This window comes from Myotis yumanensis, unplaced genomic scaffold (assembly GCF_028538775.1).
Source record: "Myotis yumanensis isolate MYYU_CA2020_CCGP unplaced genomic scaffold, mMyoYum1.0.hap1 SCAF_2, whole genome shotgun sequence".
Lineage (NCBI taxonomy): Eukaryota > Metazoa > Chordata > Mammalia > Chiroptera > Vespertilionidae > Myotis > Myotis yumanensis.
In genome coordinates, this window is record NW_027223753.1 from 64,574,157 (window position 1) to 64,588,270 (window position 14,114).

Genomic DNA, 14,114 nt, shown 5'->3' on the forward strand with positions numbered 1-14,114 from the left:
TACTCTTCCATTCCCACACCTTTCAGGTCTGTCCTCCAACCTTTAAAATTTTATCTGAATAGAAAAAAAAAAATGGAAAAGTAACAATTTCATTAGGATAAAAAGTTATTACTATTTCTCCCATCCCTACCAAGGCATTTAGCATTTAGGCTTCTCTGTACCTACCTCCATGCTGATAGCCACATATGTGAACTTAAATACACAAACAGATGCTTGTTTTGATTACATAAAGTGAATCATGCTGAATACATAATTCTGTGATTTGTCTTTACCTAAAAATAAAAATCATGAACAAATCTCAAGCTAGCAAATATACGGACTGAATTCATTCTTTAAATTCCTGCACATTATTTAAGGTACAGTTGCTGCCTATAGTTCCCCTTCCAAAGGGACTTCTCTTTCTTGCTGCAAAAAAAAACTTGCTGATCCAGCAAAACCTTGAAGTGTGCTCTTCAGTGGAGCAAAGTGCTTCCAGTTTTTATAGGTGGAAAAGAACTCATGCTTGCAGCTAAAAGTCTGGGAACAGAATGGTTTCTCCTAGTACTTCAGTTGAGGATAATAGGTCTCAGGCCCATGAGAGTGAAAGCCATCGTGCATTTCACCACTTGGTTTGCTGCTGCCCAATAAATATGCAAGGCAGCCTGCTGACAGGTACTGAGGGAACCACAAGCATGAGTATGCAAAAAAAATGAAAACTCACTTATGGGGCTTGGAAAGAAAAGATGGCCAGCAAAACAAAAACTGGAGATGCCTACTGATGTAGAACTAATGGAAGAAACAGGAGAGAATTTTAATGAAAATATAATGGAATTACAGCACTAAAAATGAACACTTTCAGGAACTAAAAAACAACATGATTTAATTATATATTCAAAATCTAACAGAAAAAGAGAATGACTGCCCTTGAGAAGCCTATTAGTGACAGATACCATGAGAAAAAAGACAAGTTGCATGGGGGTCAGATCCAGCAGATGAAAGGAGAAAAGGAACATGTGGAGAGGTAATAATCACATAAACAATAGAAGAGAGAGGAACCAAGATGGCAGCATTGGTACACACTTGTACTTGCCGCCTTGCACAACCACATCAAAAATCAACTAAAAGATGAAATGGATATCATCTAGAACCATGGGAAGGCTGGCTGAGTGGAAATTCTACAACTAGAAGGAAAGAGAAAAGCACATTGAAGTGGGTAGGAGGTGCAGAGGTGTAGAGGTGCAGAGGCGTGTGCGGAAACAGGCTGGCAACTGGGTATGCTATTGTCTTTTTCAATTGGGAGGGAGATACTAGCTCCCAATTGCTCTGAACTCCAGTTCCGGGCGAGACTCTGGGGACCCAGATTCATACGGGGAGAAACTGGACTGTCTGGCATTGGGTCAGAAGGCAAGGGCGGCTTTCTTGCAGACCCCGAGACCTCTCCGAGGCAGAGCAGACTGGCAGCCATTGGGGTTTTCTCTGCCCTGATGATTCCCTGAGACCCCACACAATTTACAACCCCACCCAAGCTGTGAACAGAGGCTTGTGCATATGAATGGCCTGTTCTTTTACAATCTAAAACCTAACAAACTGAAGCTGGGTCAAAGAGCGCCAAAGTCTCCCAAAGAAGGCCTAGAAAGCAGCCTGCATTGCTTCACAGCTGGGCCTTATCTGGGCATTTCCAAACCCCAAACAAAGAGGAGGAATCTGCAGATCTCTCTGTAGCTCCTGATGGGTGGCCTCAGGCAGTTGCTGACTTTGCACCTCCTTGGAAATCCAAGAGCCAGTGTACCCAATGGTCAGAGTGAGACGATACCAGAGTGCAACTCTTCACATCCATAAGTGACACACTCAAGGGGCAGACTCAGTGAGTGCCAAAGCCCCACTGAAGCAAGTCCTGCTTCATAAGGGTGTCTCCAGCACTGCAGTTCTCCCATTGTAGACACAGCTGGTCCTCACAGCCAATTGGCCTGGTGGTCAATTCCTCCCAGTGACACCAACAGCAATCAAGGCTTAACTACAACAAGACTGTACACACAGCCCACAAAGGGGTACAGCAAGATTATCCACCTCAGGTAATTAGGGAGGCTGAGCCACTGGGCCCTATAGGACACCTAGCACACAACGCCACTCTATCAACATAGGGAAGCAGCCAAAATGCAGAGACAAAGAAACAGGTCACAAACGAAAGAAATGGAGGGAAGAAAACTACTGGATATAGAGTTCAAAACCATGGTTATAAGGTTGCTCAAGAATCTTCTAGAAACCCCCAAGAAATTTAGTGAGACCCTCAAGGATATGAAAAAGGACCAATTAGAAATTAAGCATACACTTACTGAAATAAAGAATAATATAGAGATCCAACAGCAGACTAGAGGGACCCCAAGAATCAAGTCAAAGATTTGAAATACGAAGAAGTAAAAAAACACCCAACTGGAAAAACAAAAAGAAAAAAGAATCCAAAAATATGAAGATAGTGTAAGGAGCCTCTGGGACAACTTCAAAAGTACCAACATCCAAATTATGGGGGTGCCAGAAGAAGAGAGAGAGAAAGATATTGAAAACCTATTTGAAGAAATAATGACAGAAAACTTCCCCTACCTGGTGAAAGAAATAGACTTACAAGTCCAGGAAGCGCAAAGAACCCCAAACAAAAGGAATCCAAAGAGGACCACACCAAGACACATCATAATTAAAATGCCAAGGGCAAAAGACAAGAAGAGAATCTTAAAAGCAGCAAGAGAAAAACAGTTAGCTACCTACAAGGGAGTACCCATATGACTGTCAGCTGTTTTCTCAACAGAAACTTTGCAGGCCAGAAGGGAGTGGCAAGAAATATTCAAAGTGATGAATAGCAAGAACCTACAACCAAGATGACTCTACCCAGCAAAGCTATCATTTAGAATTGAAGGTCAGATAAAGAGCTTCACAGATAAGGAAAAGCTCAAGGAGTTAATCACCACCAAACCAGTATTATATGAAATGCTGAAAGGTATCCTTTAAGAAGGGGAAGAAGATGCCGAAACCGGTTTGGCTCAGTGGATAGAGCGTCGGCCTGCGGACTGAAGGGTCCCAGGTTCGATTCCGGTCAAGGGCATGTACCTGGGCTGCGGGCACATCCCCAGTGGGAGATGTGCAGGAGGCAGCTGATCGATGTTTCTCTCTCATCGATGTTTCTGGCTCTCTATCTCTCTCCCTTCCTCTCTGTAAAAAATCAATAAAATATATTTAAAAAAAAAAAAAGAAGGGGAAGAAGAAGAAAAAGGTAAAGATGAAAATTATGAACAACAAAATGACAACAAAAAATCAAGTGAATAAAAAATCTGATGAACAGAATAAACTGGTGAATATAATAGAATCAGGGGCATAGAAAGGGAGTAGACAGACAATTCTCAGGGGGAAGGGGGTGTGGGGGGGGTGAGGGAAGAGACTGGCCAAAAATCTATGGACGAGGACAGCGGGGGAGTAAAGGCATGGGGTGGGGTGGGAACCAGGTGGAAGAGAGCTATGGGGGGAAAAAAGAGGAACAATTGTAATAATCTGAACAATAAAGATTTAAAAAAAAAATAGAAGAAAATTTTTAGAACAAGAAATGATACAAATTAAAAATATAAAAAAGAGAATGTATTCATAGGTGAGGTAAATGCATGACCGTTGGACAAAAACATTACTTTTATTTATGAAATATATACTAGCTGTGTGTCTTTGGAGAAGTTGCTTAACCTTTTTATGTTTGGGTTTCCTGAAAAGTAAATGGAAAAAAAAGTTAATAGCACTCATCTCAATTAGGCATAACGACTAAATGAGATACTATATGTACCACACCTAGAACTTTGGTTCTCAATAAATAAGAGCAACGTTGCTGATGGGCGGCTGCTCTTCCCCTGCTCCCAACAGAAAAAGAGCACTGTACATAGAACTTTAATTTTAAAATTAGATGACTTGAGTTCACATGTGGATTTTAAAACATAAAAGTTTTATACCACAACCATGGTGGTAACCTCTCTTTGCTTATATTTTTCCATACCTAAAACAGAAATATGAACACCTACCCTGCTCAACATCTATCCATCTAGCTATCCACAAACATCAACTGAGTATCTACTATATTCCAAATATTGTGTAATGGCTGAAACAGAAATATGAATAAGATAGACTTCTACCCTAAGGAGCAATTTAGTGAACAATAAATACTCAAGAACCTTAGCTCCTTTCACCTGAGTATTTCTTAAGGCTCACTTTGCCTTAGGACAGTGGTTCTCAACCTTGGCTGCACAATAGAATCACCTGGGAATCTTTTTAAAATCCTGATTTCTGGGCCTCATCCTCCGGAAATTCTGTTTCTTTGTTATGGGGTGGGGCCACAACATTAGTAACAAAGAAACAGAATTTCCGGAGGACGAGGCCCAGAAATCAGGATTTTAAAAAGATTCCCAGGTGATTCTAATGTGAAGCCAAGGTTAAGAACCACTACCTTAGGAGATGAAAAAAGGACAAGGGTCAAGCATGTGTTTTAGTACAAGCACTATGATTTTTTTTTTTAAAGCAACACTAACATTGTCAGCAAATGTTGGGAAATAAAATTACTATATTTTGCTGTTTTAAGAAGAATACTATGAAGCAGTTGCGTCGTTGGGAAGTAAGGCCCTGCAGATGATATGGCATTCTTAGGAGTGAGGGGACCGGGAGAAGATGAAACATCTTGGGGAGATTGAGCTTTGTTGATAGGCTGGATGGAGTAGTACACAACTTGCCTCTTAGAATGATCTTTTGAGACCCGAGTGCCCTTTGAATAAACAGCTCCACTGTCTGAGAGGAATCACTATTACATCCATCCCTTTTTAGAGCATCCTGTCTTGGCATGTAGGGGGGAGATTGTGGGAAGCACGTTCATGTTACCTCTATGTCATCTCAAAAATAAAGACCTTATCCTAAAGCTTCTTATTAGGGTGCTTATTTTGATCATCTCATGTGAGTTGGCCCTGGGACAATGTATTCAAACGTCAGTTTGCATTTAATAGCTATGACTTAAAATTGTATATTTAAACCTCACATAAATTATAATGGTATCTTGGCATATACCTGAAGCAATATTAAGTACATCAAGACATGAGGTATCTATCTTTAGAAAGTATGTAACTATCCATTATTAAAAATTCATATCCAGAATATTTTCCTTTATTATATTAACTAGAGGCCCGGTGCACAAAAATTTGTGCACTCGGGGCGGCGGGGGGCGGGGGGGGGAGGGTCCCCCCAGCCCGGCCTGTGCCCTCTCGCAGTCTGGGACCCCTGGGGAGATAACGACCTGCTGGCTTAGGCCTGCCCCCGGGTGGCAGAGGGCAGGCCCAATTCCTAAGTGCAGCCCCTGGTCAGGCTCAGAGCAGGGCCGATTGGGGAGTTGTGGCGCCGCCCCATCATGCACAGAGCAGGGCGGATCGGGAGGTTGCAATGCCACCCTCAGTCACGCTCAGGGTAGGGCCGATTGGGGGGTTGGGGCACCGCCCCCTGTCACACTCAAGGCAGGGTCGATGGGGAGGTTGCGGCGCCACCCCCTGTCACGCACAGAGCAGGGCCCATCAGGGGGTTGGGGTGCTGCCCCCTGTCACGCACAGAGCAGGGTCCATCAGGGGTGTTGTGGCTCCGTACCCTGTCACGCACAGAGCAGGGCTGATCAGGGGGTTGAGGAGCTCCCCGCTGTCACTCACAGAGTAGGGCCGATAGGGGAGTTGGGGCACCGCCCCCTGTCACACACAGAGCAGGGTGGATCAGGGGGTTGGGGCGCTGCACCCTGTCACACTCAGGGCAGGGCCAATGGGGAGGTTATGGCTCTACCCTGTCACACACAGAGCAAGGCCCGTGGAGGGGGGTTGGGGCGCCACCCTCTATCACCCACAGAGCAGGGCCAATCAGGGGGTTGGGGCGCTGCACCCTGTCACATTCAGGGCAGGGCCAATGGGGAGGTTATGGCTCTACCCTGTCACACATAGAGCAAGGCCCGTGGAGGGGGGTTGGGGCGCCACCCTCTATCACCCACAGAGCAGGGCCGATCAGGGGGTTGGGGCGCCGCCACTGTCATACTCGAGGCAGGGCCGATGGAGACGTTATGGCTCTACCCTGTCACAGAGCAGGGCCTGGGGGGGGGGGGGGTTGGGGCACCGCACCCTGTTACACACAGAGCCGCAGGGCGATCAGGGGGTTTGGGCGCTGCCCCCTGTCACGCTGATCCCGGTGCCGGGAGGCATATTACCCGATTACTATATAGAACAGAGGCCTGGTGCACGGGTGGGGGCCGGCTGGTTTGCCCTGAAGGGTGTCCTGGATCAGGGTGGGGGTCCCCACTGGGGTGCCTGGCCAGTCTGGGTGAGGGGTTGAGGGCTGTTTTCCGGAAGCGAGTGACTGAAGCTTCCAACCGCTCCTTGTTTTCTTTTTTTTTTTTTTTTTTTATTCTGGGCCAGCTTTAGCTCTGAGGCCTCCGCTGAAAACATCGATACAATGTAAAGCCCGGCTGACTGAAAGCCGGTTTCTGGGCTTTTGTTTAGCTTCTTATTTGCAACATAGTATATAGTTGCTTAGAGTTGCAACTGAGAGGCCGGAAAGTGAGGCGGGGAACGTTGGGGTCTGCAGTCACTGAAGCAAGCCTCATGTTCGCTTCCAGCTGCCTGGCTGCCGGCTGCCATCTTGGCTGACAGTTAATTTGCATATACTCACTGATTAGCCAATGAAAAGGGTAGCGGTCGTACGCCAATTACCATGTTTCTCTTTTATTAGTGTAGATACATTTATAGCTACACAATGTAAAACGATGATCTACATTATTTAAAATCATGTATTTGGCTCATAATTAAATAGATTACAATTCACTTGGATGGTGGCTACAGACACACAAAGAATGATTCTGGCTTCTTTTGTGTATATATAAAAAATATTCGAAAAACCAATATAACTTAACTAGAAATTAAACCAGAGCTAAGTAAAAATTATCCAGCAAAAAAAGAATGCTAACATCTCTTGTTTTAGGTTTCAAGTGGATAATAATTTTTTAAAAAATCTTTACATAAAAATTCTAATACCATCACCCACAAATCATAAAGTATAACAACAGATAGTATATTTTTTACCTAATCACTTTTTTGACTCACAATAAAAACCTGTTGCTTATAGAAAATAAATTCAACAATTTATCCAAACATTGTTACATAAGAAGTTTTAAGAAACTGTAAATAATTCTTAATACTCTCATTTTGATTCTCCGACTTTTCAAGACTATGTTGTATTTCTTTCAAACATACTTCTTGATGTTGTGTTTTCTAAATAAAAAAAAAATAATCAATAATGACATTCATATCAAAGGATAGTCATAATATAACATTTATATATACAATAACTGACTACATGAGTTTTAATTTTTTAAAAGAAAGACTCCTAACCATCTGATGTGATTGTTAATAACTTATCTTAGAGCTCACTTTTCTTTAAAATAAAGAAAAAGTAAATGGGTGATATTTACTGTGATATATTTTTTGTACTACATATTCTTTTAGCCCCAAATTATTACACATTTAACGTGATTAATTTAATAAGTGGGTTTTACTTAAAGCTGTCTTAATTTCTCACATCTAACATGACATTTTAATACTAGTCTTTGCCATTTTCTCTACCTAAAAATTCATATTTTATAACATAAAAATGACTTTTGCTGTCTTAAAAATGGACAGAATTCCAGCTTTGAAAATACATTTTATTTTTAGAATCTTTCATAAATAAAATGAACTCTTAATATTATAGGTATTCTTTATTTAAAGTAAAAATTAAAAACATAATAAAGTTTTAAAATATTCAGTTGCATATAAATTTCCAAGATATCATTTAGCTTCCAACTAAAATGTAGACACCTTGACAAGAAAAATCTTTTATCTCACTCCCTTCCGGTGTTCAATAATACCTGACACCTCCTGAAACTGAGCAATGCTCAGTGTCCCTCAGGTGAAGTAGGTGGGATGAAGAAATGTGCTAGTCTAGGCTATACAAAGTCACAGAATGAACATAATGCATCTTTGTGGAACATCAATGTTACTCAACAATTTAGAGGGAAAAATACTAATACAAACCACATATTGTGAGGCAGAATGCAAAATGTGCATATATTTTAGGATAAGACTCCAAAGTCGCTTTAGGCTTCAGGAAGGTTGGCCTGAGTTAAGCTGCTGAAGACACCCTTAAGTCTGTGCACCCACTCTGCCCCCCACTGGAACACTTGGGCAAAAAAATCTATGAAAGCCTGCTACATGGGCAGGGCACTGTGGTAGACACCAGGTACAATCAATTATGAGACAGGCTCTCTGGGTGCTTACGATTCAATTGGAGGCAAGGTTATGTATACAAAATAAATACTGAACTGCCCACTGAAAGGGACAGAATACATAAGCTCCCTTTTTAGCAATGTCTAAATCTATGCTTAGAATTCTAGATTTTTACTACTGTAAAATTTCTCAGGGTTAATAGAGCATCAAATATTAAATCTATTTATTTTGGCAGCTTTAGCCAAGTACTGGGAGCATTATAGCAAAACCCTTCTCATCCTAGTGTACTTACTTTATTTTTTCAGAAGCTTTAACTATACGAAGGACATGACATATTTACAATATCAGCAATTCTGATGGTGGATAAAAAAAAAAATTAGAAATAAAGGGAAGGCCTGTGCTAAATTCAAAGTGAAAAATGTTTTGTTCTGATTGAAATTGCCATGGAACTTTGATGGCAATAAAATTAGACTAATATTACATGCCAAAAAGTCATTTAACTTTTGAACCTTTCAGGTTTTCAACTCTTTAGACACTTGGGAATGAAAAATTAATTTTCCCAGAGTCTCCAGCTCCTGGAAAAAAATTAAGTATCATTATTTTATATGTCATTGTTAAGCAGACAGTTTTCAAGTAATTTAGTCATGACTAGTGCTAGCTTTCATACTATCTTATGCCAGTTGGCTATGTCAGGAATATTTAGGAAAAAACATTAGAAGGCTAATTAAACACAGACAATTTCATAATCTCATTTCATGGCTGAGTGGACCAAAGCAGTCATCTCCTATGCAGATATAACAATAGTGAATATTTACTTAATGCCAACCTATAACTTTCTAAGATAGAATATTCATTATTCAAGAAAAGTATCAAAGTCTAACTCATAATAATTAAATTGTGAAATGAAATAAAAAATGCATAACAGAAAGAAAGTAAGTAGAATATCTGTAACTTTCATTAAGCAGCTGTCATGCCAAAATAATGTGTACAGAAAGGACCCAATGACACCTCAGGGGGAAGGGAACAGAAGCTATGGAGGATGAGGATAATAATTCTTTGGCATAACCCTACATTTTTAATTTGTGTGATTTATAGTTATTTGTAATAGTATCAATAAAGAAATGGCCCTGATTTCCCTCACTTTGTACTTTAACTGTTTACACAAACTAACATGGTAAGAATGTTAAATGCTAATTTATTTTTTATGAAAATACATAAGCTATACTAATACTTACACTGTTTATTTTGCAAACAAGTTGATTTTGTTCTTCATTTTTCTTTCTAAGTTCAGTTTCCAGATCTAATATTTTAATTTGTAAAGCCCTCTCTCTAGATGACATTTTCTCTATTTCTTCAGAAACCTGTAATTTTCATTAAAAAAGTAAAGTAACTAAATGTACTTTCTTTAAAGTATAAAGCCTTGACAGAGTTACATTATACCTCTTTTTTCCAAGTAGATTATTAATTGGATGCTAGACAATTTAATTAGAAAGTGTTTAAAATTGTTGTATGTTAAGGAATACATGTAGCATAGTATCTGAAAAATGGCTTAAGATACAAGAGGTATATGCATTGCACTATTCTGTAACTTCAGTGCGTTTTCTCCCCAATACCATATTTTTATATCTTACTGAGACCAATCTCTGCTTTACAGTATTTATATTCACCGTGATGTCTAGACTGGTGCTAGAATCTAGGAAGTTCTCATTAAATGCTTGGATGGATAGAATTGGGGGACGGCAGGTGATATATATACTTCATACACAGCAAAAGATATTGAGTTTTCATTCATTCACTTTCCAAGTGGTCTGGATTTGAGTTCTCACATTTCTCTGACTTATTTAGTAGAAAGTCTCACTTAGCTATGTTCTTCCAAGGATTCAGATATGTGGGAGCCTATTTGCAAAAAGGTAGGGTTGGAGCCACAATAATGCGAGTGGAGGCAGGGACTACTTAAGGAGCAAGGAACTAGTGGGAAGAACTATCCTCTAATCTAATTCCTATGGACCAAGTTCTAAGTTATTGTAAAGTGATTTACCAAGATGTCTTGTGCACAAATTCTGAGGGCAACTGTGACTGAGGCGTGCTGGCAGTTATGGGAGAAAGAGCCCTCAGAACAAATATCCATGTCCGTGACCATGTCCCGCAGTGTGGACAATGGTGACAGTGCAGTGACAGCACGCCTCATGAAGCAGGAACTAGAGACAGCCCCACAGTCCACTGCAGTGGAGGGAAAGGAAAGGGCACAGGCATCTCCGGCGACTCTGAACACTATGAGCAGGAATCTGAGGTCGTTAGCATTTCCAAAGTCCACTCAGGCAGAACCCAAGATAAAGTCACTTCTTGTTTTCCTCCTACAGGTTGGTGGCGCTGAGAAACCTGGGTTACAATTCTACCAATGGCAGTACGTTTTATTACTTAGCTTTTATTCAATGATGTGTCCTTCAATATCCATTTAAATTGGTTTCCCAGAGTTAAAAAAAAGTATATGACACTTGAGATACAAGAGCCACATATCAAGGATATTGGATTTTATCTGACCCTTGTGGAACTGCCACTAACACACTTTGGAAAGACCATGGGTGGAAGAGAGTTTAGAGGGAATGATTCAGAATCCGGTGTTGGACAGGTTCAGTTTGAGATGCCTCTGTTAAGTGGAGATATCAAATAAGTAGAATGTCTCTGAGTCTAAATTTCAGGGGACAAAGAAGTCTGGAGTAGAGAGAGATATCTGAGAATCATCAAGGTATAGATCAGTGGTTGGCAAACTGCGGCCCCTAGAGTGTGGCTCTTCCACAAAATACCACGTGTGGGCGCGCACGGACAGTGCGATTGAAACTTCGTGGCCACACTCAACGGGCCAAAGAGCCGCATGTGGCTTGCGAGCCGCAGTTTGCTGACCACTGGTATAGATGATCTCTTTTTAGCATCATGAAATCCTAGGAGGAAACTCATGACCACCATTTTTTCAATTAGGAAACTAAAGTTTAGGGAAGTACTTGTCCTGGGTCAGGGTATAATACACCAGAGACAGAATTCAAATACTGTTCCTGACGGACACCAGAGCCCACCTCACGTCTTTTCAAACCATTTTGTAAATTTACCTCTTCTTTGAGATCTTCCTGAATCATTTCTCCTCGCCCTCAGGTTGAACTACCTTGTACCCTCCCCCTCTACTGTAGCACCTACATGCTGGATGGCATGTTTGTTCACCTGTCATCTCCCTCCTGGACTATGAGTGTCCTGAGAGCTCAAGCCAGGTCTCATTCATCTTTGTATCTCAGGACTAGTAGAGACACACAGTGAGATACTTATTAAATGCTAACCAAATGAATTTAACTAGAATTTAATTCTTGCATGTATTTATGTATGCAACAATGTTTGCCCAAAGAAAAGGGAGTTGAGCTTTACCGCTCACTTGATCCTGATCGAAAACAAAATGTTCAATAATTTGCACATATGTTCTGGTTTTATTTTATTTATTTATTTATTTTTTAATGGGAGGGTAAAGGTGAGAGGAGGAGAATACTCCTTCAAAGTGTTTTCCATCTCTGCCCTTTACCCTGCCACATCATCATGATCTGGTAAAGAAACTCTGGTCCAGTAAGATAGCTGTTTAGCTCCAAAAGGCAAAAGTAGGTAAAAAACAAAAATGTAAGTGCTCTCTTCACCCTGTCATTAGGATAAAAACAATAACTAAATGTAGGTTTGGCAAGATGAGATATTGTCTGTTTAAAGAGGACTCTTTGGTAAACTAATTAAAAAGTTTCTAAATAAAGGCCATCTGTACCTTTTGTCTTCCTTCTTCTAAAGCAGCTTCCAGCTGTCTAGCCAATGCTGTATATTCTGCAGACTTCTCTTTAAACTTAAGATTGCTGTGCTTAAGACATTCTTCTTGGTTTTCCAGCTTCTTTTCAAGCTCTTTATTTTCTGCATCCATCTGTTCTAATTTTCTTTTTACAGAAAACATATATTTTAAAATTACAGTGTATAGAAAAAAATGCAACACCAATTATAAGTCAATTTAGTACTTACTGTTTAAGGTTTTCACACTTCAACTGAATAAGATAATTTTCCTCTTCCAGAGAAAGCTCTGTCAGAAGATTTTGATTTCCATCAAACTAAAAGAGAAAATTTTTTTCTTGGTTATTTTCTTTATAATAAATTTCTAAAGAAAATATTATTATTACTCCTACACAGAGAGACACCAAGAAATATCACATTGGTTAAGTTTTTAAAAGCTATGCTACCTTATAAAAAATCATCTACTACAAATTTTTCTGAAAGATGGCTATTAAAACATTCTGAAAAAAACGTTTCATTGCAAAAGGTCATTTATTTTATTAAATCAGTGTGAAGATTTTAAAAACTGTCGAATACTTAAGAGTTACTCTTATAATTTTTGTTTCACTTAGTGATTGATAATTGAATATCTGTGAACTATGAATAAAAAACATATTTGTGAAAAGCAAATTAAATTAACAAGGAAATCAATGAAAATTCACTTGCCTACACCAAGACAGAATGTTCTTCCCAATGCTTAAAAAAGCTGTATTTAAATTGTTTCAGAATCTTTGAAATAAATTTTAAAAATTTCATAATTTCAATTAGTAACTTAGGTTATCTATGTAATTTGACATTTTCTTAGAAATCTCTTATCAGGAATTTAAATTCAGCAACGTTTTGTTTGCATGTTTTTTAAAAACAGGATGCATTTCAAAATTAAAATCCAAACTACATTTGGAAGATAGGGAATCATTCCTAAAATTGTTTTGCAAATACGGAAAAATACTACCATCCTTGGACATGCTTCTTTGAAAAAAAAGTACTTAATTAAAAAATATATTTCTTAAGTGCTTACTATATGCGCTAGGCATTGACTTAGAAGATGGCTATGTGGTGTTAACAGGGCATCCTTGATCCCTGCTCTAATGAAGTGAAAAAGTATATCCAAAAAAATTGGAAATAATCCAAGTAAACTTGATGTGCAATTCTAATTAAAATACACTCTAATTTTTGTGAGATTAATGACAATAATTAACCTTATCCTGACATCAAAAAAATATATATGTACTAGTAAACATAGTATTGCTCCTTTCTTATGCTATTACCATGTCCTCAAATATCTAAATATAGATTTATATGAATAAACCAAACAAGCAATTAATTCTGTTTACAAATTTTTTACTATAAAGTACTAGCAGAATAGCTTGCAAAATAATAGTACTGTATCTGCATAAACTAGTATTTTATCAACTGATATAGATGGGAGTAAAATAAATCAATCCCTGACATGAGTGCCCTCAATTGGGGAAAGCATTCGTAAGCGTTTCTTTAACACAGATAGCAAAGTGAGAATGACGGCTGGACACCTGGCCCTGAAGCTCCCTAATGGTGTGCGCCTGGTCCGCACACGTCTCCTTGTAGTGCTCCAGACTCTCCTGACACTCCTGAAGCCTCCATTCCGCCGCTGTCAGGGAATCGCGGGCGTGCTCTAACTCCTTCAGATGAGACTCCATCTGGCCTCTCATCTGAGGTGCGGCATTAGGGAAATAAGTGTAAGATCACACAGCATTACTGCTTTCACTACCTTAAATACTAGATACGCTGATAACATAATATGTATTTTAGGAATAATGGTTTTAAACAAAAAGATTCCATCAAATAAATGTGAATTAACATTAAGTTAGACTCTGCTAAGTAAGAACATATAACTCAAAAGTGGGTTATACTTTAGTTTTCAAAAAGTTTGTTGAATAAATGAATATAGTAATATTAGTGTGGAGGGAGAATGTTTAACCTCCTTAGGAAAAGAAACTTTTGAATCCTGTCATT

The 14,114-nt window shown here is 39.4% G+C and overlaps 1 protein-coding gene across 4 annotated transcripts in view; it reads right to left on the reverse strand.

Moving 5' to 3' along the window:
• Window positions 1-6,288: 6,288 nt before the first annotated feature.
• ODF2L (outer dense fiber of sperm tails 2 like) overlaps window positions 6,289-14,114 on the reverse strand; it is a 38,949-nt gene continuing 31,123 nt past the window's right edge. For 2 of the 4 annotated variants that reach the window (XM_070403397.1, XM_070403398.1), the window contains exons 12-16: window positions 13,652-13,810; window positions 12,315-12,400; window positions 12,070-12,232; window positions 9,515-9,640; window positions 6,289-7,286 (exon numbers count right to left, since the gene is read on the reverse strand). In XM_070403397.1, coding sequence (XP_070259498.1) covers window positions 7,158-7,286; window positions 9,515-9,640; window positions 12,070-12,232; window positions 12,315-12,400; window positions 13,652-13,810 — 663 coding nt within the window. In that variant the 3' untranslated portion in view covers window positions 6,289-7,157. The remainder of the gene's footprint in view (window positions 7,287-9,514; window positions 9,641-12,069; window positions 12,233-12,314; window positions 12,401-13,651; window positions 13,811-14,114) is intronic. The other 2 variants (XM_070403400.1, XM_070403399.1) reach the window with 2 other exon arrangements.